A 25,876-nucleotide genomic window follows, 5' to 3' on the forward strand; every position below is an offset into this window, starting at 1 on the left:
TCGGAACAGGCTTCATGCCGTGCTCTTCCCCACCTGGGGAATCTGAGAATCATCTCAGATTCTCCAGGCCTTGAAGGGCAGGAGTGGAAGGGAAACATATGTACCTGAGCACTGTTCCGTCCCCCACAGTAACATGTCATGACGGCGTGTTAGCAGAGGTGGTAGGGCATTTTTTTGCAGCTGATTCTACCACTCAGCAAACCTTTTTGAATCCTTGCTGCATACCAGACACTGCATTAGGCCCTAGAGACATGGCAGTGAACGAGCCAGAGGTTGTTCACCATCTGGAGGGAGAGACAGATTAGTCCAGAGGTCATGCATGACAGTCAAACATGGCAAACCCAGGACATCAGCAAGCAGAAAGAGAGGATCCCTGACTGCTCTTTGGGGAGTCTGGGAAGACTTCTGGAAGTGCTGTGTCAGCAGAGACCTGAAAACGACACAGAAATGAACCAGAGGGAGAGGTGGGATTGGAGGGTACAGGAGGAATGTGCCAGGAAGAAGGGGCAGCACGTTCTAAAGTCTGATCGCAAGAGTGCCGTGCATGGCAGCTATTTCAGGATGGCTCAGAGGTGGGGTTTGTGTGGGGCCGTGGAAGCTGTATCGAGGGGTGGACTTGGAAGCCACCGAGGTAGTTGAAGCAGTAGAGAGAGATCCTGATTTGTCGTAGGGAGACTGCTCAGGGGGCTGTGTGGAGGGTGGACTTGAAGGAAGCAGGAACAGGAAGCCTCATGGGAGGTGACTAGGAGGGGGTGTGGTCATGACGACAGGGCTTCTGATTTCAAATCTGAGCCGGAAGGAAATGGGAACTATGAATCTGGCATATTCTTGGGGTGATCTCACAAGGAGGGCACAAGCCTTGGAGCCGTGATTCCACTGAGGTGGGGACCCCCATGCTCTTGCCCCAGGGCTGGAGATGGGGTGGGTCTGAGGCCAGTCTGAACAGACCCCAGCATGTACCTCTAGAATTGTGGGTTGCACAAGACAGTCCGTGGGAAGATGAGAAGGAAAAGTTAGAACTTTTATTTCTCTCAATTTTTACTAAGAAAAAGAAATTAATCTTTTTTAGTATATGGATTAAAAGTAAATCATATACGTCATAATAAACATTTTAGCAGAATATTGGTACTATGTGCTGGAAATAGAGTTGTCTCTCTTCCTGATAGCTCTGTGATCTAAAGCATTTGGTGACTGCTGGGTTAGAGTATGGATGGAGGGCACTCCAGCCTCTTTCTGGAAAGCGTCGCCTGAAGTCTCTGCTGAGTGTTCTCAGGAAGGGACTCCAAGATATGCTGTCAATTTTAAAGTCAGTGAATCAGGGTGCTTCTGAGATTCACCTTTGTGTTAACTCTACCTATTTCTTTACGACTGAAAAGCTTCTTTGGATAAATATTTCAGATGTGCAGCAGGGGAGTGCAGCCTTATGTGACATTTGGTTCAGGTTAAGGTCAGTCTGTGGCATCATAATTGAGTGAGACAATTTTGTCAGCGGCTACTGGCAGCTTCTAGTGGAAGTTGGCATTGAAAGTCACGCGAGTGTAAAATAAGAGGCTGTTCTCCAGTTCAGAGTGGCCGGCGAGGTAAATGGAGTGTGTGCGTGTGGCCAGGAGAGGCCCGCACCGCCTTCCTCCCACATTAGTCACTAATGGACGCGCGCGGCCTCAGTAGGCACAAGGATGAGGAGAAGGAATAGCTTCCCTCCGAGTAGGAAGTGAGTGGATAGGCCCTTCAGTTGCTCCTTAGCGGCCTGCTCCCATGGGGACAGTGTGTCTGGAGAAACAGGTCATTGCCGTCTTTTATCGATGGAGAGAACAGTTGACTGTATGTTCATAGACTTCCCGGCTAGAAATCAAGTGCAGAAGACAACCCCAACCCCATCGCTCTGGGGGCGGCTGCCTGAGGCACTGGGAGCCAACTGTCCCCAAGAACCGAGGCATTTCCCTCGTCCCTGTCAGCATACAAAAGTCAGCATTCTCCCGAGCTCTCCGTCCGGGACAGCCGAGGAGAGAAAGGAGGGGCGCGTGATCCTGTGTGTGGCTTTGAAACCTCCTTCCATATTCTGCCGGTTCAGCAGGACCTAGTTGAGTGTGGGGTGGGTGATAAAATCTGCAGTGCCCTTGAGAGAAGAAAGTGTTGCAATGTTCAAAAGCCGTCTGCTGCCTCTGAAGGGCTGACACAGAATCCGCTCCGTGTTTGGGAAGGGCTTAAAACCTTGAAACCATCGCTTTTTGTTGGTCCCTCAGTGATAGATATTGTGTGCTGTGTCTCTCAAGTGCAAAGACTGGCTGAGTCTAGACCCTGGCTTTGCACCAAGGGGTGACCCTCTAATCCTTATTGTGGGTAGGGACAGACATTTAGTGATAGGCATCTATGAGCCAGGCTGTGTGCTCCTTTCCCCCAGAGAATTTGGTTTTTTGCTCTTAATTCTGAAAAAGATTCCGGGACAGAAATTTTGAAGACACTGTGATGTTACGTAACTGAGCGATATAATTCTTTTGTTTCCCTGAGCAGAATCTGCTGGCGTGAGTTATGGGATTCTGTTTGCGTCCCTGGGACAGTCCTGTTGCAGGAAATAGTAGGGTTTATGGTTCATAGTTTCACTGCAGGCAGAAGAAAAGCATCACTACAGCTCCCTGAAAAAAATTACAAGAATTTAGGTTTAAATTGGATCGTAAAAACATGGCACACATTTGTTTCATGGACATGTTTTCTCTCTTAATCCTTAGATCCACAGTTTGAGGCTTGTGGTTTTTTTCAAACCGACTGATTCCCCCCTCCCCCCCCAATAGTAGAAATTGAGATTAGAACTCTGCATGGAGCAGTGAGAAAAACATGGGTTTTAGAATCCCACCAGCTTTGCCATTTACTGGTGTGGACATATTATTTAAGCCTCTGTTTCTCATGTGTAAAATGGGGATGATGTTTATTTCACAGGGTTCAGTGAGATTTAAATGACATGATAAGTATGGAGCACAGTGTCTGGCACTCAGTAGACAAAATATGCCGGCTTCCTCCTCTCGGCACAGCATGGGAGAAGGTAAACAACAATGTAACGCAGACTAAGAGTTAAAGGTGTTAAGGTAATGGTCTTGGCAGGAAGGGATTGCTTCCATGAGCACAGCAGATTCTCAGTCACTGTTCTTTGATTTGCCTGGCTCTAATTTATCCACAGCCTAGGATGTCATAATACATTCTTATTGTCCAGACAGCTACCCATTCACTCTTATTCTGGATTTCCAAATGAGGTGAATGGTGAAGGGAGGCCCTTGTGAGGAAGATGGAGGAAAAAGCACTGTTATAGGGTCGTTTGATTTCCACTGTCCCTGGAGCCTGGCCTCAAGTCACCCCTGGACAAAGTCTCAGACACCAAACTTGTGATTTGGAGGCAGGCGGTTGAGGCAGAACCTGGAAGGCATTGGCCCCAGGTGGCCTAAGGGCTGAGACTGGAGGGACTGAGGAGACCCCAGCCCACAAGGCTCAGAAAAAGACAATCCCGTTGCTGGAGGTGTCTTCAGGCAGCTCACAAAGTGAGTTATCTATAGGGCATGTAATCAGGGCTCACATCCATCAGGCAGGGCCCTGGTCACGCCCTGGCCCTGCGGCCCCATTGAGTAAGGAGGGCTTAACAGCTATCCAATACGTTAGAAATGAAACTTTCCAAACAGGTCATTTAGATTTTGTAAGATAGACTAATTACTACACACAATTAGTGAGGCTGAGTAGTACCGGAGATACTTATCTGCCCACCAGAGAGGAAGTGTCTGCTGAACATTATTGGAAGGCCCCTGATGGCATGTTTGGTATTAAAATGTTCTGATTGGGATGAGTGTCGACATATGGGCACAGGCCTGGCCTGGGCTGAGTTATAATCCTGTGTTTCACACTGGGACACTAGTAGGAATGAGCCATATTTTCATAACTTTAAGGAGGGAAATGATAGTGGCTTTTTTTTTTTTTCTGGGAGTAGGATTGGCTTATCCTTCTGGATGGCTGGAGTGAGGAGTCTTACAACTGTGCTCTAAGAGGGCAGGCAAGGAACTGCAGACTCCCTAACTGAACGGAAGGGGGCTTTGCTTTTCTGGGGTGGAGAGGAACGAGTCAGCTCACAGCAGCATATTAAACCCTCCCAGGTCTGTTTCCAAAACTCTGTGGCACTGTGGGTGCTTAAGTTTGTTTGTTCTTGCTAAAAATACAATGGACCTGCGATGCCTGGGCTTTCACATACACCGTGAGCTACACTTCCCTGGGGTGGCGGTTGTTGGTTTTCATCCAGTTGTACTTTGAGGGAACAGCACATCTTTCCTATAAGGGCATTTTCAAAGGAGATTTTAGAGCAACAATTCTAAAACTTGGAATGTGTCACTCTAATCCTGTCTGGGAACTTTTTTAATGTTTACTATAAACACCTCGCATATTCTGTGGCTGTGGGAGGGAAAGGCAGAAGGGTTTTCTCTAGAGGGTCGCTGGCTTTCCAGTGTAGTGCCTGATCATCGTTAGAAGCAGGCATCTTGTTAGCTAATACATTACACCAATCAAGGAGAGTTATCTTAAGCCACAATTAATCTGCTCCCTGGCATATGTTGATAGGAAAGCATCATGCTGTTTCTTAATTAAAAGCAAACGGATTAAAAATGATTAATAAGAGTATTAAATATTCTCCTAAACGAAAGGCTTTGGGATTCTTGGGTAAATCTAGTTTTTTTTTCCATACTGAGATCAAGCAAGTCATTGTTTTAGTTTTTCCTACCTCCAAAGCTTCGTAAGTAGGGGCGTCTTCAGAAGTCTTCAAGCCACAGAGCAGGAATCTAAATTACCAGTGATGGCAGAGTCCAGGTGTATCTATTCACACGCGGGGTGTGCAGGAGCTGGCATGCAAGAGTTAAGACAACCATGTGGGGAAAGCGTCACCGTCAGCACCCCTGTCAACAGAGACCGATGGGACACCTCCTTTCCTGCTGAGTAGCCTCAGACATGTCTGTCAGCAGGCCTGACCTAGGCCCCGAGAGGTGGGAAGGTTCGCTCAGGGCTGCACCGTATTGGTCACAGCACCCTGACTAGGAGAGCTGATCTTTTTTTCAGTGATCACAGAGAGGGGCAAATTTGGGAACAGAAAAAGAACAGGACAGAGAGCTAGAAAAGGCGCATTGCTGATCCTTAATCCTGGGGCTCCTTAACTCTTCCACTGTGCAGGACTCCTTAAGAATCGTTAGAAATGTGGAAGTCAATGACATGACATATAATAAATAACCAGTCACAGCTAACTCACAGCTAAGTTAGAGATGGGGAAGTGAGAGTGTGAAAAGAAACCATTGTTTTTAAAGGCATGAAATAGGAAGGTAGGAAATGAAGGGTGTGAGGAAAACACTCCCTCTGGGCCTCGCAGGCCCTAGAGGCCTGGCTGTGTCCGACCCAGGTTCCCCAGCCACATCTCAAACCTCCGAGAGGCCCTAATGCACCCACCTATTAAATTACAGCACCAAACTCATTGTCATTCTGACTTTGGCTTCGTTAGTGATAACAGAGAAGGATAGCGCACCTTTAAATGACGAGCTTGGTGTTTAATTACCCAAACAAAATGACATAAATATGAATGAGCCCTAATGGTGGTACTTGGTTTTCCGGAAACCATTAACAAAACGATTCCTAAATGATTTGTAAAGAAAATGAGAGAAGAGAGCAAGGAGAAGGCTATTAGGTTTCTAACACACTCCTGAATTATTATATAGTCAACCACCTAGGAAATACTCAGCTAAATGATCTTGAAGACGAGGAGGCGCGAGGTGGGTTGTTGAGACTGTCAGGGTTACACACGTCTCACCTCTTTTCAATGCTCTCCGAGCAAGTGAAGTGGCTTCTGACCTGGTGGCTGGCCCCTCACTGGCCAGCCTTCCCTCACGTCAGTCTGCTCCCTGCCTCCCGGGCTCTGTCTCAGGAGACTTCCACCACCTGGCAACTCACCTGCTGGACCTGGGACTAGAGACTCACGCGTTACCTGTTTTTCTCAAACCTACCTGATGATTAAGTTCTCTCCGCCGCTGTGCAATGGGTAGACCCAGAGTGACAGCCCAGAGTCAGAGTGAGCACCGACGCCCCGGAGGGTGGATGTTCCCAGACGCAGCCGGAGCAGGAGGGGAGCAGGGGGACAGCTTCTGCCTGGAGGCCGGCTTTTGCCTCCCTCTCTTGTGCCAACAGTCTTCTGGAGCGACTTTCCCGGGTATCGCAGTCCGGCTGTCCGGCCGGGCCTCGCCTCTGGAGTCTGACCAGGATGTCTGTTTGCAGGCCTACGTGTGGGACAATAACAAGGATCTGGTGGAATGGCTGGAGAAGCAGCTCACAGAGGAAGATGGCGTCCGCTCAGTAATAGAAGAAAACATCAAATACATCAGCCGAGACTACGTCCTCAAGCAGATCCGCAGGTGAGACCCGCACTGGGCCCCCCTCTAGGAGAAGTGGGGCTCACTTCTTTGGAATGAAAGACTGAAGAACAAATCTTGAGATAACGATGCCTTACAACCTTTGTGGTCTCTTTCTGTTTGAGACCACTCTAGTTGACCTACAGATAAAAACAGAGCCCTGAAGCACAATTCTTTCTCAGCTCCTGGCCCTGGGGGCACATAGTAACCTCAGCTAGATGAAGGCTTAGTTCACTGTGCCCCACTATTAGCTCCCAATGCTGGATGGACGATACTGTGAGGAAGGCCGATCGCATGGGAGTTTCCTGGGGAACTGCCTGCCTCCCCCTCTCCAAGCTGAGAGCTACTAGCTGTCTTCTTCTAGTCTCTGTCTCCCCCATAAGATGGGGGGTGGAGATTGCTGGGGAGATGTTTTTAAAACTTCATTTAGAAACATTTCACTTACAGAAAAGTTGCAAAACTAAAAGCAGCACAAGGAGCAGACCTGTACCCAGATACACATACACATTACTTACATTTCACCCCGTTTGTGCTTGATCTTTCATCTGACCCACCATTTGTAGAACTGCTCATTTGGAGCTGGTCAGATGTTTCCTCATGATGAGGTTCCCGTTAGAGATTCTCAGCCAGAACGTCACATACGTGATGACGCAGCCCTCACAGGGTGCCACAGCTGGGGACACACGATGTCACCTGTCCTTCCTGTTTCAATCACCTAATGGAGATGTTACCTAGTTCTCCACTGTATAAATCCTGATTTCCCCCTTGTACCTAATAAGCAGTCTGTGGGGAGACACAGGAAAGCCACGCAAATGTTCCTCATCGTGTTTCCACCTACATGGCACCTCCGTGGACGAGTCTTGCCTCTCTGGTCTTTACAGTGAGGTTGCAAAAGGATAACTTGCCCACTCCAGCCCATCGTCCACACTGACCGGTCACCACGCCAGTTCTACAGGAAACAGAAGCCCTCTCTCCTCCTCCATTCATTCACATATTCATTATTGGTGCGGGCTAATGCATCTCTACCTTTTCAATACTTTTTAATTCATTATACTTACTTGGATGCCCAGATGTCCCAGACTTAGCCAGTGGGAGCACCTTCACGCTGACACCACTATCTATGTGACATGCCTCCCTCGGTTTGGGTTTTTTGAAAGTACTTCCTTCCTTTCTGACATAGCAAAATGTTTCAGATTTATCTTGTACCTAGCCTGCTACTGGGGACATTTTTCATGTAGGACAACAAATCAGGTGCGGTAGTGACTGACGCGTCTGCAGTGAACTGTTAGCATGTTTACGGGGCAGTTCTTAAGCTACGCGGATTTAGCACTGCTGTCTGTCTCTCTTTCATCACCATCCCACGTCTTCCTGTCCAGCTTGGTACAGGCCAATCCAGAGGTTGCCATGGATTCCATCGTCTACATGACCCAGCACATCTCACCCACTCAGCGAGCAGAAGTCGTTCAGATCCTCTCCACAATGGACTCCCCTTCAACGTAGGAAGAGCTTCCTGCCATCCCTGCCCTGCCTCCGGAGCAAAGGGCTAGAGAGCTGCCTTTTCATGAGCAGGCACAGGAGACCCAGCACTGGAATCAAAGTGACATTTTGCTTTCCCTCGAATGTTTTCAGGTTATGCATGACATACTGGGACACAGGGTCACAAAGCCCCTGCTCCAGCCCACTGGTCACACCGACCCCACTCAGTATTTATTACCCAGGCTGTGACAACAGTCCTCTCTCCCTGCACAGACCTGAGAAGGCAATGAAGGGTACAGCACGTACCATGAGGTCTTACTACACAAAAGCAGGGCTGCCCCTCCTGTCCTGCCAGCCCCACGGTCCCAGCCTGGGGCAGAGAGCAGCCCTCCCTCAACCCTGGCCCCATGAGCTGCAGCCACAGACAGCAGAGGAGGGCTGGGGCCGAGGCCACAAGCCCAGCACCAGGTCTACGGAGAGGAGGACGCCTCAAGTCCGTTATTTCTTTACCCCCACATTCAGCCCAGTCCACACTGGGCAGTGGCGATGAACCATTCTCAGTTTAATCACACCAAGGTACCTAGTTATGAAGAAAAATTAGAGCATGAAATCTGCAAGCTCCATGGGAACGCAAAGATGAGGGCAAAACCATGATCCAAGAAGCAAAGAAAATAGACCAAGTCACTGTTCTGCATTTAGGGGCCTCAACCTTGAGTTCAGTTCTCTTAGAACAAACAGAAAGATGGTGACCTACCACTCCCCTGCACGTCTGTGCTCCACTAGCTGTTGCCCCTGGTAGGAGCTGCAAGGCCAGCGTAGGGGAGGCCCTCTCCCCCCACCGCTTCTCCCAGGGGCGAGCAGAAGCCAGGGGAACTGCCCTCTCTGTAGTCACATGCCCCAGGGAGAGTGGGCCGGGTAGTCTCTCTCTAGGATGTGGGAGGGCGTTGCTGTGAAGGCTGGAGCTTTGACAGTTAAAGAGGCTAACAGCGCCTGTAGAGTCTCTCGTCTCTATCTCCAGGGCAACTCTCCTAGCAACTGACAGTCCTGCTCCCTTTGGGTCTGGCCTCTTCCTGGAATGCACACAGGCAACAGGTGCAACACGTCTCCCCACAGCTGCTGAAAGGAACCCTGGTGACAGCCATGCTCTCCGCACCAGGAACTGACCTTCCCGGTGTGGGGAAGCTTCCGGGAACACAGGGTCCACATGACCTTAAGATTATCCACAACTCCGTCATGGTGCTGCTGTCTTCCAGGCTCACTCTTCCCACCCCGGCCAGCGGCGGGCTCCTCACCGGTGGTGGAGAGCGTTTATTTTCAACAACAGAGAGTACTGGCTCCCCCACTGGTATTCCTAACGCAAGAATGGCAGGTGATCAGGGCTGGTGTCGCATCTGGTTCCTCAGTGCAGCTAATTGCATTTGTCACTGATGACCAAGGAGGAAATCACTGACCTTTTAGAAGCAGTGATATGAATACTTTTGTACAAGCTACAGTTTTGAGCCTTAACCTTCTAGTTCACACAAAGAACTCCACTTCCGCTTTGTGGGGAGCTGTGCAGATGGGTACTATGTGGCTGGGTACGTCACCGACTGCCCCCAGGAGCTCAGAGCCTCAGCCAGGCTGCCCTGGTGCAACATACAGGGGTTTGGCACCCTCAAAGCAGGGCGGGGAAAAGTGGGGAACCATTTTCAGTCTAGGAGGAAGAATCCACTGTTCCTAGTATCTGCTTACCCACTAATAAGAATCGAATTCATCTTTGACCAACTTATTCCTCTACACTTTTCTGTGGAATGTGGAATGAGTAAAATTCCACACCCCGACAGCTGGTATTAAGTCCCGCACTCTCCAGTGGGCCTGCCCTGGTCTCCGCTTGCCCTGGCATTTCTTCAGAGGCATGTGGCTTACACTCGTTGACCTCTCCCCCTCCACCAAATTATGACACATTCAGTGAATCCGGCTCCTCTTAGAACCCGGTAATGCCTATTGCCCCCTCCCCAGAGCGCCTCCCTGTAGGCCTTGCGCTGGACAGGGATTCTCACATAGAGAAGACAGAAAGGCATGGAACGTGAGCGATCTGATATTCCCACAGCCCATTACACATGCAAGGTTACTGAGGCAGGAGGAGGATACGTGATGTATTGACTGAGACTTGCTTGAGCTGAGATTCCCACATTGTCTGTTCATCTCGTTCACAAAGCAGCCTTCACTTGTCTCATTGAGAATTCGATGGACATATACCCTGATGAGCAAGGAGCTTCAGTCAAATGTCTCCTTTTCACATTTTGTTGAAATAAACCCCACGTTTGTAGAAGAGTCACTGTTTGTCATCTCAGCCCATGCCCAGCCACTCTTTGTCCCACTCTGAGCAGGGGAGCTTTCAGCACCAGTGGGGTGAGCCCCTGCTCCCTGCTGAAAGGGGAATCATTGTAATGACACGGTGGCACACATTGCTTCTGCAAAGTGACAGCTTTCAGAGACGGGACGACTGTTTGGTTACACATATCCTTGAGGGCCCAGGCAGTTTCAGGGGTGTTCTTAAAGTGAACACAAGGAGTTGAGCCTCGGTTTGCATGATTTTGTGGGATTTTCTGGGTCAAATGAAGAGTGAACCATTTTCAGAGACCACCTCAGGTACCTCTTAAGAATTTAGCTACTATGTGGCTTTTGAACGCTAACTTTGGGCACCAAAGGGCACCAGGGGCAGGAAACTCATGAGTGTGTGCCTTCAACCCTCTGCCTCAGTTTCTCCTTATGAATCCATGTGGTTGTAGCAAGAACAAACACTAGTCCCTAAACATTTGCAAAGGTAGAGGCTACAAGAGAGCCGGACAGGGACGCACTAGCGTTGCTGATTACTCAACTCAGTGCTGTGTCTGTGCCTGTCTGGGATGGATAGCAAAGGGTGGCTTTTTCTAAAATGAAAAATGTTCATATATATCGTATCAGTTTGAATCACCCTAAGTTACATATTCTAGGAAGGGGTTCAGAAGGGGAAGTTTGCTCCTCTGTGCCTCCAACTACCGCTCTCCATGGGCTGGGAGCCCTGGTCAGCACACAGGCCTCGGGTCTTCTTCCCTCCTCCCTAAGCAGCCAGATGAGAACCAGACTCCAAGGCTGGGACTTGGAGCTGTCCCTACTCTCAGCCAGGGAAGGTCGGCAAGATGAATGGGAAAAGACTCTGCGTCTGCCGCTGTGAACTTGCCTGACAAATATAGTGCTTTCTCCCGTTGGGGAGTGGTATTTCCTTCATCCGTCTTTTTAGTAAAAGAACAATTTAAACTTCCATTGATATTATTTTGGGGTAATAAATAAAAAATTGAACACTGAGGGTTCTGAGAGTTAGTCCTGGACCCACCTGTATTTCCCCACCTGAAGAATAACACAGTGACGAATGCAAGTGCCTAATAACCGTCACCGGGAGAACCGACCCTTCCTGCACTCCCTGCGGTGCCAGGCTGTGGGGAGTAAGCCGTCACTGAAATGCTGGCTCCTCAGCTGGCACAAGAAGGGTACAGGCCAGGCCTGGTCCGATCCACACTGAGCCATGTGTGAGTGGTCCAGACGAGGGCTGAAGTCGATGGTAGACACAGCCTCCCAGCTGGGAGAGTAGGGCAGGGTGTCCCCAAGTTAGGGCACCAGCATTTGCAGTTATTCAAGAGACACTAGGAATGTTGGGTACAAGCACAGCGATCATTTGGGGGAAGAGGGACGACGAAATCTGAAAAAGCAAGTAGGCACCATTGTGAAGATTTTTAACTGCTAGGGCAAGGAACGAAGTATGTCCTGGAGAGAGTGGGACACTTTTGATGGCTTGGGGACATGGGAAGACTGGATATAAAGATTTAGAAAGCAGCCTAATTGAGTGAAAGGAACACAGCCTTGGGTAGCAAGAAAGCCAGCTCCAAGCTCAGCTTCCTGTGTGTATGTCTCCGAGCGGGAAGGGTCACCCAGGATAGTAAGCCCAGGCTACCCCAGGAGGCACAGAAATAATAATGGGTGACTATCAACTATTTTTAATACCCCAGAAGTCCTGCATGTGCCTGAATCGGAGCAAAGGCTCACCAGGCCTCCGTCTGTCTGATGACTGTTTTACCAACCCAGGAAGGAGCCCTGGCCACCTCATGCTGGCCAGAAACTCCAATGGGCAGTTAGTGGGAACAAGACATCTTCAGAAGGCCAGTATTTTGACAAGCAAAGTCTTCCAAAACATGGCATTCCCGGTGGTTGGCAGAGGGGCAGAGTGATAATGGAGCCTTTGCTCTGAGAGGACTTGGCTCCACCCAGTGGGCTCAGCCCATTAGGAACTATAACGAGATGAGATAGACTCTAGCTCGGGGATGGGGGGCGGCGGCAGGGGGGTGGGTGTTGAATGATGAGCTTTAATCCCAAACGTGATCCTATGACTGGCCTTTTGGAGTTTTCAGGAAGGATTGGGGGTGAGGAGAGATGAGGTGTGCTGGCAGCAGTCTTGCCCATACTCACAGGTACTTTCATGGCCACTTAAAAGAGCATGGACTCTGGAATAAGCCTGAGCTAGGTTCAAATATCTGGTCCCTCACCCCTGTCCTTGGGCAAACTCCTGACTCCTCAGTCTGTGAAATGTGGATAACAACCAGGATCTCTAAAGGGCTTTTTGAACAATTACCTAACTTAGTGAATATTAACCAAGTGCTGGGTATTAGTAACAAATTTTCAGTGGCAGGGTTCTCCATGCCCTGCCCCTTGCTTATGCTCACAAGAGAGAGAGCCTGTCATCACTCGGGAACCTTCCTCATAGGGCATTTTCAGAGAACCATCCCCTTATGCGAGCAGGATCTAGGGATTGTCTCTAATCCCTTTTGCTTGACACTAAGCAAAAGTACCATTGAGGACTGCTATGGTCTGAATATTCGTATTCCCCCAAATTGATACATTGAAATCCTAACTTCAACAGTGATGGTGTTAGAAGGTGGGGACTTTGAGAGATGCTTAAGTCATGAGGGTGGGGCCCCCGTGAGTAGGATTAGTGCCTTATAAACAAGGATCCTGAGAGGCCCCTTCCCTTTCCATCATGTGAGGATACAAGCCTGCATCCCAGAAGAGAGCCTTCACCTGACCATGCTGGCACCCTAACCTCAGGTTTCCAGCCTCCAGAACTGTGATAAATAAATTTCTGTTGTTTATAAGCTAACCAGTCTGTGGTGTTTTGTTATGGCAGCCTGAATGGACCAAGACCAAAACAACAACAACAAAAATGGAGGAGGGGGGCCAGGAGTGGGGTGCTGCTATAGCAAACCTAAAAACGTGGAAGCTGCTGGGTGTAGAAGGACTGTACCTCAGCACAATAAAGGCCATATGTGACAAGCCCACAGCTAACATAATATCCAATAGCGTAAAGCTGAACTATCAGGAACAAGACAAGGACGCCCACTTTTTTATTCAACATACTACTAGAAGTCCTAGCCAGAGCAGTCAGTCACAAAAAAGGAAATAAAAGGCATCCAAATTGGAAAGGAAGAAGTAAAACTATTTGCAGATGTCATGATATATATAGAAAACCCTAAAGACTCCACCAAAAAACTGTTAGAACTAATAAATAAATTCAGTCAATTTGCAGGATACAAAATTAATATACAAAGGCAGGTACATTTCTACACACTACTAATGAACTATCAGAAAAAGAAATTAAGAAAACTCCCATTTATAGTTAGGTCAAAAAGAATACCTAGGAATAAATTTTACCAAGGAAATGAAATACCTGTACACTGAAAACTGTAAGACACTACAAGATGAAAGAAACTGAAGACAGCACAAATAAAGGGAAAGATACACCATGCTCATGGATTGGAAGAATATTATTAAAAATGTCCTTGCTATCCAAAGCAACCTATAGATTCAATGCAACCTGTATCAAAATTCCAATGGCATTTTTCACAGAAAGAGAAACTGTCCTAAAACTAATATGGAACCACAAAAGACCCTGAATCTCCAAAGCAATCTTGAAAAAGAACAACAAAGCTGGAGGCATCACACTTCCTGATTTCAGACTATATCACAAAGCTATCGTCACCAAAACAGTATGGTATTGGCATAAAAACACACATAGATCAATGGAACAGAATAGAGACCCCAGAAACAACCCCATGCATGTATGGACAATTAATTTGCAGTAAAGGAACCAAGAATATACAATGGGGAAAGAATAATCTCTTCAACGAATGGTGGTATGAAAACTGGACAGCCATATGCAGTAAAATGAAACTGGACTCTTACCTTACACCATACACAAAAATCAACTCAAGATGGTTTGAAAACTTGAACCTGAAAGTAACACCTGAAACCATAAAACTCCTAGTAGAAAATGTAGGGCTAAGCTCCTTAACATCAGTCTTGGTAATGATTTTTTGGGATTTGACACCAAAAGCAAAGGCAAAAAAAAGCAGAAATAAACAAGTGGGGCTACATCCAACTCAAAAGCTGCACAGCAAAGGAAACAACAAAATGAATGAAAAGGCTACCTACGGAATGGGAGAAAGTATTTGCAAATAATATCTTTGATAAAGGGTTAATATCCAATATGTAAAGAACGCACAATAGAAAACAAAACAATCTGACCAAAAAAGTGACAGAGGATCTGCATAGACAAAGGCGACAAATGGCAACAGGCACATTGAAAGGTGCCCAACATCACCAATCATCAGGGAAATGCAAATCAAAACCGCAGTGAGACATCACCTCACACTTGTTTGAATGGCTGCCGTCAAACGGACAAGAGATAAGTCTTGGCAAGAATGTGGGAAAAAGGGAACCTTTGTGCACTCGTGGTGGAAATGTAAATTGGAGCAGCCACTATGGAAAACAGTATGGAAGTTCCTCAAAAATTTAAAAATAGAACCTTATGACCCAGCAATCACACTTCTGGGTATATAGCCAAAGGAAATGAAAACAGGATATCAAAGAGATATCTGCACTCCCGTGTTCATTGCAGCATTATTCACAATAGCCAAGATATGAAAACAACCTAAGTGTCCATCAGGAGATGAATGGATAAAGAAGATATGCTTTGTATACACAATGGAATATTATTCAACCTTGAGAAAGAAGGAAATCCTGCTGTTTCTGACAACATAGATGGACTTTGAGGGCATTAGGCTTAGTAAAATAGGCCAAACAAAGAAAGACAAATACTGTATGGTATCACACATGTGGAATCTTAAAAAAAAAAAAAAAGTCAAATTCATTGAAATAGTAGAAAAATACTTGCCAGGGTCTGGAGGAGTGGAAAAAAGTAGGGAGAAGTTGGTAAAAGGGTAAAAGCTTTTAGCTCTAATGAATAAGATCTGAGGACATCATGGCGACTACAGTCGATACCACTGTGTTATGTAATTGAAATTTGCCACGAGAGTAGCATTTAAGTGTTCTCTCACACACAAAGACAAATACGTGAGATGATGGATGTGTTAATTAACTGGACGGAGGGAATCCTTTCACAATGTGCATATGCTTCTATCAAACCGCCATGACGCACACTTTCAATACCTTACAATTTTATGTCAGTTACACCCCTAATAAAGCAGAATTGATACCAGTAGTGAGGCGCTGCTATAACAAACCTGAACATGTAGAAGCAGCTTTGGAGCAGGGTGATGGGCAGAGGCTGGAGGAATTTGGAGGTCCATGCTAGAAAAGGTCTTATTTTGCCACCAGCAGACTTTACAGGCGACTTGGGTGGGGACGGAGAAGAGAGCGGTAGAGAAAGCTTCCATCTTCTTGAAGAATCCTTGAGTGGTTGTGAACAGAAAGTTGGTAGAAATAGGGATGGTAAAGGCCATTCTGATGACGTCTTGGATGGAATGAGGACTATATTATTGGAAACCAGAGGAAAGATGATTTTTGTGACAGTGACAAAGAACTGGGCTGAATTGTGTTCATTCTTAGTGTTTTGTGGAAGGTAGAACTTGTGAGCGATGAAATTAGATATTTGGCTGAAGCTATTTCTAAGCAAGTACTGAAGTACTGAAGGTGAAGCTTGGCTTCTCTTGAATGTTTATAGTAACATGTGAGAAGAGAGAAAGGACTTAAAGACGGAGTTGTTAAAAGGGAAGCAGAAATTTAAAATTTGGAAAATTCTGTCTACCATATCGCAGATGAAAAAGCATGTTCAGAAGAGAACACTGAGGATATGGCCACATGACCCTTTGCTAAGGAAATTAGTATGAGTGTGAACCATGGATTGACTCAGCTACCCCAGCAGGAAGACAACCTATTTGAACTGAAGGGGAAAAGATCATCAGGGCTGCCTCCTCAGTTTCAGAGGGCCTGGGTGGGGGGCATCACTTGGGTTTCAATAGGCCAGACCCCACCCAATAGGCCCCACCCAAAGCTGTGGGGCCGAGACTCCTGCCCAGCAGAACTGTGCGGGAGGGAACCTCCCAAGGACCCCAGACTGGTAGTGCCACTGGCATTCGATTCCGGCCCAGGAGAGCTGCTGTGTGGACCTTGCCCAGCAAAGCCATAGGGGCAGGTACACCTCAAGGGGTCCGATGTGTCCAAAAGACAAGATCATCACTCAGTGTGTCCAGAAGTGGGATCCCCCACCCCCCCCAGAGGGCGGAGCATCAAGTTAAAGATTCTTCTCAGCCTTAAGATTTAATGCTTGCCTTGTTGGGTTTGGGACTTGCCTGGAAGGTGTCACCCCTTCCTTCCCTCCTAGTTCTCCCTTTTGGAATGGGACTGTCTATCCTATGCCTACCCCACCATTGTATTTTGGAAGCACAAAGTTTGTTTGACTTCACAGGTTCACAGCTGGAGGGGAATTTGCCTCAGATGAATCATACTACCTTGAGTCTCGCCCATGTCTGATTTAGATGATATTTACATGAGACTTCGGCCTTTAGACTTTTAAGTTGATGCTGGAATGAGTTAAGACTTTTGGGATGGAAGACTTGTTGGGATGGAATGAATATATTTCGCATGCAAGAAGGACATGAATGCTATGGTCTGAATATGTATGTACCCCCAAACTCATGTTGAAATCCTAACCCCCACAGGTGATGAGATGAGCAGCTAGGGCCTTTGGGAGGTGCTTTAATGCACGTGAAACCCTCATGAAAAGGCTGAGTGCATTATAAGAGGATCTAGAGGGATCCCTTCCCACTTCTGCCAGATGAGACTACAACAAGAAACCTGTGACTTAGAAGAGAGCCCTCACCCAACCATGTGGCACCCTGATCTTGGGATTCTCCAGAACTGTGAGAAATAAATTTCTGTTGTTTATAAGCTACCTAGTCTGTGGTATTTTTCTATAGTAGCCCAAATGGATTGAGACAGAAAGCTGAACTCTCGGCCGAGCTGTCCATATACTAGGGCCTTGAGTAGCTCAAGGGCTTTTTGGAGTCTTGCTTTCCCTGGAATGGATAAGGAGAAAGCAGAATAAGAAGTCCCTAAGATATCTTCTTGCTCTAGAGGATTTCTAATTTGGGATCATGGATAAAAGCTGAAGTCTGGTTAAAAATATTCCATGCCCAGCAGCATTGTAACAGTAGCAATCTCAATGGCAAACAACAGACCAGTAGCCTAGCCAAAACTTTAACAGGCATGGGAAATGAGACAGCCCTGGGAACCTTGAGAAGCTCTCCATGTAGCAGAGACCAAAGAGAATCCACGTTACCCTACCCACACATCCCTAACTTACTGGAAACCTGTAAGCACGTAAAGACGAGATGCAAGGGGGCCCATCAGAAAGCAAAAGGCAGGGCAGGCTGTGCTACCCAACACGCACACACTCACACCCCTATCCACAGAAGGCAGAAGCCTTAGTGGTGCAAGGTCTTTGAGCACAACATCTGCCCCGTCATTGGCTGACCATTAGGCACAAGGGTGATACCTATGAAGCTAGGCTAAGAACAAGGATTTTAAAAAAGAAAAAACTAAGAGACATCAGCATCTGCACACCACAGAGGACACAGAATCCACCGATTTCGTCAATGTATTAAACGAAACAAAAACAAAAAGAACCTTCAGGGAGAAAAATCAGAATCCATAGTGGCTATATTATCAAAAATGTCCAATTTTCAACAACAAATTTTGAGACATTCAAAGAAACAGGAAAGTATAACTCATCCTCAGAAGAAAAAAACAAAAGCGAAAAACTCAGTAGAGACTATTTTTACGTGGGTTCAGATGTTGGACCTAGCAGATAAAGACTTCAAATCAGCTATTATAGAAATTTTTTTAAAGTAAATTCTGAATAAAATTCTAATACATGCTACATACAATATGGATAAACCTTGAAGACATTAGGCTAAGTGACACATTATGCCAGACACAAAACAGGAACTATTAGGATTCCGTTTATCTGAGATACCTGTAACTGTCAAATTCACAGAGACAGAAAGTAGAATCATGGTTACCAGGGGCTAAAGGGAAGAGGAAATGGGGAGTCATTGATTAATGGGTGCAAGTTTTCAGTTTGGGACGATGAAAAGTTTGGAGATGGATAGTGATGGCTGCATAACAATGTGAATGCACTTAATGCCATTGAACTTACACTTAAAAACATTAAAGTGATAAAGTTTGTGTGATGTATATTTTACCACAATAAAAACAATTCTATCTAAAGTACAGCACAGAGAGTATAGTCAATAATGTTGCAACGACTGTGTATAGTGCCAGGTGGGTTCTAGACTAGTCAGGGGGATCACTTCTTAAATGATATAAAAGTCTAACCACTACGCTGCACACCTGAAACTAATATAAAATAATACTGAATGTCAACTGTAACAAAAAACATAATTTTTTAAATTCTGGAGTTGAAAAGTACAATGACAAATGAAAATTTAACTAGAGGGGCTGAACAGTATATTCAAGAAGGCACAAGAAAGAATCTGTGAAGATGGAGCAATAGAAATTATCCAGTGTGAAGAACAGAGAAAAGATTGACTGAAAAATGAACAGGGCCTCAGAGACCCATGCAACAACATAGTGTATACCAATTTATGTATAATGGGAATTCCAGAAGGAGAGAAGAAAGGAGCAGAAAAATATCTGAAGAAATAATGGCTGAAAACTCCCCAAATATAATGGAAAACAATCTGCAGATCCAAAAAAGCTTAATAAACCCCGAGAAGATACACACAAAGAAAAAAACTTTAAACTATATACTAGTGAATGCAAATCATATACTAATAAGGGGTAATATGCAGAATGTATCAAGAACTTCTATTTCACAACAGAAAAAAAACAAATAATCTGATTTTAAAATGGGCATACGACTTGAATAGACATTTATCTGAAGATTATATATAAATGGCCAACAAACATATGAAAAGATGCTCAACATCACTAACCATCAGAGAAATGCAGATCAACCATAACGAGATATCATCTCACACCCATTAGGATGCTTTCTATCAAAAAACCAGGAAACAGTGTTGGCAAGAATGTGGAGAAATTAGAACTCTTGTGCACTGTTGGTGAGACTGTAAAATGGCACAGACATTATGGAAAACAGTACGGCAGTTCCACAAAAACATTAAAAATAGAACTACCATATGATCCAACAATCCCACTTCCGGGTATATGTCCAAAAGAATTGAAAGCAGGGTCTTGAAGAGATATTTGCACACCCATGTTCATTGCAGCATTATTCACAATAGTCAAGATATGGAAGCAACACAAATATTCATCAACTGATGAATGGATCAACAAAAATGTGGTATATATGTACAATGGGATATTATTCAGCCTTAAAAGGAAAGAAAGCTTGTTACGTGCTACAACGTGGATGAACCTTTAGGACATCATTCTTAGTGAAATAAGCCAGTCACAAAAGGACAGATGCTGTATGATCCCATTTATATGAGATATCTAAAGCAGTTAAATTCATGGAGAAAAATACAGACTGGTGATTACCAGGAGCTGGGGGAGGGGGAAATGGGGAGTTGTTGCTTAATGAGTATAGAGTTTCAGTTTTTCACGAATAAATTCTGGAGATCTGTTGCACAACAAAGTATACAACAGTATACTTAACACCACTGAACTGTACACTTAAAAATGATGATAGTAAATTATGTTTTTTAAAAATATAAGTATATAGTAAATACAACAACAGTGCAATTAAAATGGCATACTATTTAACACAGAAGAAGGCAGTAAAGAAGAAACAAATGGACAAAAATCTTATCAATAATTACATTAAATTAGAAAGGAGTAAACACTCCAGTCAAAAGGCAGAGATTGTCAGACTGGATAAAAAACAAAATCCAACTCTATGCTGTCTACAAGAAACACACTTTAGAGTCAAAGACACATATAGCGTATAAGTATAGAAAACCATATAGCATATAAACAGAAAACCATAAAAGAGCTGGATGGATGGCTATATTAATATTGGATTAATATAAATATACATTAAGATAACTATTAGAGACAAAGAAGGACATTTATAATGATTAAAGCATCCATTTGTCAGGAAGCTATAACAATTATAAATTTATACATACCTAAAAACAGAGCCCACAAATACATAAAGCAAACAATGGCAGAAGTAAATGAAAGAAGAAATAGATTCTTCAACAATAACGAGTCTGGATCAAAAACTTAAACTTCCATCCTAAGAAACCATAAAAGAGAACAAATTGAACTGAAAGCAAGCGGAATTACATTAAAAATAAAGATTAGTGGTAATCTTTATTTAGTGAAATAGAAAAAAACAATAGAGAAAAATTAATAAAACCAAGTTAGTTCTTTGAAAGATTGACAAAAAGAGAGAAGACAAAATTTCCAAAATCAGGAATGAAAGGGGAGATATTGCTAGTGCTCCTACTGAAGTTAGGGTTAATAAAAAATTAGGGTCAACCAAAAAGGATTATAGAAGAATATTATAAACAATTTTATGCCAACAACTCAGATAAAATGAAAAAAATCCTAGAAAGATACAAATTTACCAAAACTGACTTAAGAAACAGAAAATCTGAATAGACCTATATAACAAGAACTTAAATTAGTAATTAAAAATCTTTGCATAAGGAAAAGCCCAGTCCTGGAAGGCTTCACTGGTCAGTTCTCCTGTTAAATATTTAAAGAAGAAATACCAATCTTTCACAAATTCTTTTAGGAAACAGAAGAGAAAGCATTTTCCAGTTTTTTCTATGAGCCAGTATTATTCTGACACCAAAGCCAAACAAAGACATCACAAGAAAACTAACGACCAATATCCCTCATGGAGATAGACACAAGGATTTTTGAATCCTTAGTGAATATTAGCAAACCAAATCCAGCAACATATTAAAAAAATTATACACCATAGCCAGGTGGGATTTGTCCCAGGCGTGCAAAGTTAGTTTAACATCCAAATCAATTAATGTAATACAACATATCGATAGAGTAAGGGACAAAAAACACAGAATTATCTCAGTAGATGCAGAAAAAGCATTTGGTAAAAATCCAAATACGTTTCTTTTCAATAAAAGGTACTGGGACAATTAGATATGCATATGCAAAATTACATCTTTAGACCCTTGTACCATATGCAAAAATTAACTCAAAATGGATTATAGACCTAAATGTAAGCATTAAAGTTATAAAACTTCTGGAAGAAAACCATAGGAGAAAATCTTTGTAACCTTGGGCTGCACAAAGCTTTCTCAGATCTGACACCAAAAGCACAATCCATAAAAGAAAGAAAAAATTGATAAATTAGACCATCAAAATTAAAAACGTTTGTGATTCAAAAGACTGCATTAAGAAAATGATAAGACAAGCCATACACACTGGGAGAAAATATTTGTAAATTATATCTCTGATAAAGGATTTGTATTTAGAATACACAAAGAATTTCTACAACACAATAAAATGAGCAACTAACTCACTTAAAAATGAGCAAAAGATTTGAATAGATATTTCACCAAAGAAGGGAAATAAATCTATGTCTATGGCCATACCACCCTGAACGCGCCCGATCTCATCGGATCTCGGAAGCTAAGCAGGGTCGGGCCTGGTTAGTACTTGGGTGGGAGAAGGTAAATCTATGAATACCACGTTTCCCCGAAAATAAGACCTAGCCGGACAATCAGCTCTAATGTATCTCTTGGAGCAAAAATTAATATAAGAACCTGTCTTATTTTACTATAAGACCGAGGCTGATATGATATGATGTATGATATGATATAATACTGGGTCTAATATAATACTGGTATAATATAATATAATACCAGGTATAATATAATATAATATAATATAATATAATATAATATAATATAATATAATATATAATACTGGGTCTTATATTAATCTTTGCTCCAAAAGACACATTAGAGCTGATTGTCTGGCTAAGTCTTATTTTGGGGGAAATACGGTAAGCACATGCAAAGCTGTCCCACTTCATTAGTCACTGGAGAAATAGAAGTTAAATCCACAACAAGAGACCACTACTTACTAGAATGGAATGGCTAGAAGACAGGTGACAACAGGGTGAAGAGCACTGGAACCCTCACAGATTGCTGATGGGCATGTGAAGTGAGGCAGCCACTTTGGAGAACAGTTTGACAATTTCTTAAAAAGTTAAACATACACTCACCATATGACCCAGCAACCCCACGCCTAGGTCGCTATCCAAGCGAAATGAAAACATGTTCCACAAAGACTTGTGATTGTTCGGATCAGCTTTATACGTAATCTGGAGGCAATCCAGTGCTCATTAATAGATGAACAGATGAATAGAACATATATATATATATATATATATATATATATATATATATATATATATATATATATATATATATATCCACGCACCGGGTACTATGGGCAAGAAAAAGAAAGACTACCAATGTTCTACGTCCTGGATGAGCCTGATGCTAAAGGAAAGAAGCCCGACACAAACACTACATATTGTATGATTCTTTTTATCAGAAACATTCAGAAAAGACAAAGCTAGAGCTACAGAAAGCAGGTCAGTTATTGCCTGGGGCGGAGATGGAATCGAGGCAAACCAGCACAGAGTTATTTCTTGGGGTGATGAAAATATTCTAAAAGTGGAATGTGTTGATGGTAGCATGACTCTACACATGTACTAAAACCCACTGAATTGTACATATACAATGGGTGAATTTTATGTGTAAATTACACCTCCATACCAAGGTACACCCAGCAAGGGGTAGCGGTACACTAGCCTTAGCACCGCCACCCACAGCCTGCCCCGCTGCCTTTGCACCTGTTTCAACAAACTCTTCCCACTGCTCTCCGGGCTGATACCCTCCCAGCCTCCCCAGGGAGTGTCTTATATCTTGCTCCTAGCATTGCTTGTACAGTGACTATCTTCCTGCATGCCCACCAGCAGATCCCAAGACCAGCAGCTGTGTCCACTAGCTGTCCTCTCTCAGTTCCTTGAGAAAAGCTTGTGAAAAAGAAGCAAGACCACCTGCGTCTGAAATGCCTTCTGCAGGCCCTGGTGGTCTCTCACATAGAAATAATGAAGTTTAAACTTTTCAGTAGTTAAGGGCAGAAATGGACCCTGGCACCTGAGTTAATCAAATTACAAAATGCTCCTTTTAGGGTCGAAGTCCTTATAACAGCCGCTTCTGTGACCCATGTTATTATTACCTTTCCTCACCATCTACGCTGGTCTGCCACCCTCTGATCTGGCCCAGCCAAGCCCTGCCCTGAGTCTGAGAAAGCCTGACGCTGAGGGGGAGGGGCTCGGCACCTGCGGCAAGCCTGACTGTCACAGTACCTGGCACTCACACACTGATTTCACGATAACTGAGGGAGATAGCTCCTGCTTTTGGAGTCCTGCATTCTGTCTCTGTGGCCTCAGGTCCCCGCAGTGCCCTATCCATTGCTCTTCCCTACAAGCCACAGCCCTGGTCCAGGCCCAGACTGGATTGATTTATGCAGCACCCAACAGGCAAGTAAACAGTGTTACACCACAGTACCTCCTTCTGGCCCCGACACTGGTGGGGGGACCCTGAAGAGGGAAGTGTGAACTCAGTTGTCAAGGAGCTCACCTTGACGCACCACCAGCAGTGGGGGAACCGCACACCTAACCCTCACCCCTACCTCATAGGCTCAGCCAACCAGCAGTGGGGCCTACCTGGGGCAGAGCAGTGCACGAACACCACCAGGCGGGGCGGCAGTTCCTGGTCACTGACCCTGCCTGGAGGGAAGGTGCCTTCCTTTCCACATGGGCACTGGGACGTGGCCCAGCTACTCGAATGACTTCGCCCTCACTGCAGGGACGCCCCCACTACTTAATACATCACAGGCACACCTTATTATATTGCACTTCACTTTATTGAGCTCCACAGGAGTTTTTTTGGTGTTTTGTTGTTGTTGTTTTTTTGGGTTTTGACTGAAGGCAAGACCCTCACCAGCAAAAAGATTACAACTGGTTTCATCGTGCTATTCACTGCATTGCAGTAGTCTGGAACAAATCCCGCAATATCTCCGAGGTACGCGGACACTCGCAAGGCCAACACTCAAACCCCTTCCAGGCACACAGACCTGCAGTCACGCAGTCACGGGGGCGGAGCTCCTCCACCCCAGCAAGGCACCTCTACTCTACCCTGAAACATCTGCATATTAAACTACCACGGACAGTGAAGCTTTCAAAGGGAGAAGATCAAAGTGCTGTCATCTTTTAATTTAATCCTTTTGTTGCATCAGTGGTCTTAAGAGGGATGAGAGAGATCACAATAAAAATGGAAACAAACTATATCTTTGTGGCTGTTGTGTTTTAGCCTTTTTTTTTTCCCCCTCAATTTGGGCCACAAAATAGGTCAGCTCCATTACTGATCAGCCTTCCCACAAATATTTAAAACAAATTGAATTGCACACCCAATACCCATCACAATTACAACAGGCACAATAACTAAATTAGCAATTCAACAAAATAATTGGAAATGCGATGCTCTCTATTCCACCAGTCTCCCTCGAGGGTTTAGCCGATCTATGGGGGAAAACTCAGCTTTCCTAATTCTGCAGCTAATTAGAGACACACTTGTAAATGAAGTTGTTTGTCTTAAAGTTGAAATTCTCTTCTGCGGGTGGGGGAGATGGAAACAGAAGGGAGAAGGTCCTTCCACTCCGGAGCAAGTGTGTGAGCAGGTACAAAGCACACACACCTGGGTTCTAATTAGCAGCCATATGTGCCATTGATAAAGCATCACTATTTTACCATTACTTATCTGGTAATGAGCGACTTCAGAAGAGCCAGCCTGGCTGCCGTCCTTGTGGAGAGGTGGTCCCTTTTGACTGCCGGCCGGTGAGACAGGTGGTCAGGGGTTGGTGCTGCTGTTTGCGGGAGCGGCTGACGGCCAAGAGGACAGGCGGGGCAATGCCAGAGCGCAGGCGGTGTCAGCGAGCCAGCACCCGCGCGGGTCCCCCTGTTTGGGCCTGGAGAAGCAAAGGCTAATTTTGACAGGAAGCAAAGAGGAGGCACCCTCACCAGACTCCCCCCACCGCGCTACTGGATGGCAGCCAGCCCCGGACCAGGGACCCGGGCCCAGACAGCCAGAGGTGGCAATCTGCCCTGGCCCACTTGCTCAGGCCACGCTTGGAGAAGCAATCTTGAGGTTTCAATTAGGCTGTCCTTGGCCTCTTTTTGTTCCTTCAGGAAGGAATATCTCGGTTTAATTATATAACAGAGAACTAGGGCTCACGTTCATTACCTTCCTCCTCCAAGATCAGGACGTGACCTTAAAACGCAAACTCTCCATCGGGTTCCCTCCAAAGTCTCGAGGGGGCCAGGTCGTGGAGGGCTTCCCCCTCCCCGGACCCCCCCCTCCCACACACAACACACACCTGGGCCCTACACTCCCGGCGGGGACAAAGGACTGGCCTTACTAGGGAGGTCAGCGGATGAAATGGTGGCCCCCAGGCCTGGGGAAGCCCCCTTTCCCAAGACCCTCCGGAACATCACAGCCCAGGTGGGGGGGAGGCGGCCCAGGAGCCTGCTGAACCGCTGATAAGTACATTCAAAAGCACCTTCTCCTTCCTGCTTATCTCCT

General features: G+C 45.2%; 1 protein-coding gene and 1 long non-coding RNA gene across 12 annotated transcripts in view; one reads left to right on the forward strand and one right to left on the reverse strand.

The window, feature by feature from the left end:
* The window catches only part of ACACA (acetyl-CoA carboxylase alpha), a 255,219-nt gene extending 244,101 nt beyond the window's left edge, over nucleotides 1-11,118 (forward strand). For all 10 annotated transcript variants that reach the window (XM_081029227.1, XM_081029226.1, XM_081029223.1 and 7 more), the window contains 2 exons: nucleotides 6,280-6,416; nucleotides 7,790-11,118. In XM_081029227.1, coding sequence (XP_080885353.1) covers nucleotides 6,280-6,416; nucleotides 7,790-7,913 — 261 coding nt within the window. In that variant the 3' untranslated portion in view covers nucleotides 7,914-11,118. The remainder of the gene's footprint in view (nucleotides 1-6,279; nucleotides 6,417-7,789) is intronic.
* LOC308488901 lies at nucleotides 1,002-25,459 on the reverse strand. 2 transcript variants are annotated; one of them, XR_013991991.1, is made up of 4 exons: nucleotides 25,045-25,459; nucleotides 6,012-6,281; nucleotides 4,748-4,865; nucleotides 1,002-2,633 (listed from the first exon to the last, which is right to left on the reverse strand). It is a non-coding gene; the product is annotated as an uncharacterized lncRNA (long non-coding RNA). The 2 variants fall into 2 exon arrangements; XR_013991992.1 differs by lacking the exon at nucleotides 25,045-25,459 and having other exon boundaries at nucleotides 6,012-7,404.
* Between the last annotated feature and the right edge of the window lie 417 nt (nucleotides 25,460-25,876).

The sequence above is a fragment of the Rhinolophus hipposideros genome (assembly GCF_964194185.1).
Source record: "Rhinolophus hipposideros genome assembly, chromosome: 20".
Lineage (NCBI taxonomy): Eukaryota > Metazoa > Chordata > Mammalia > Chiroptera > Rhinolophidae > Rhinolophus > Rhinolophus hipposideros.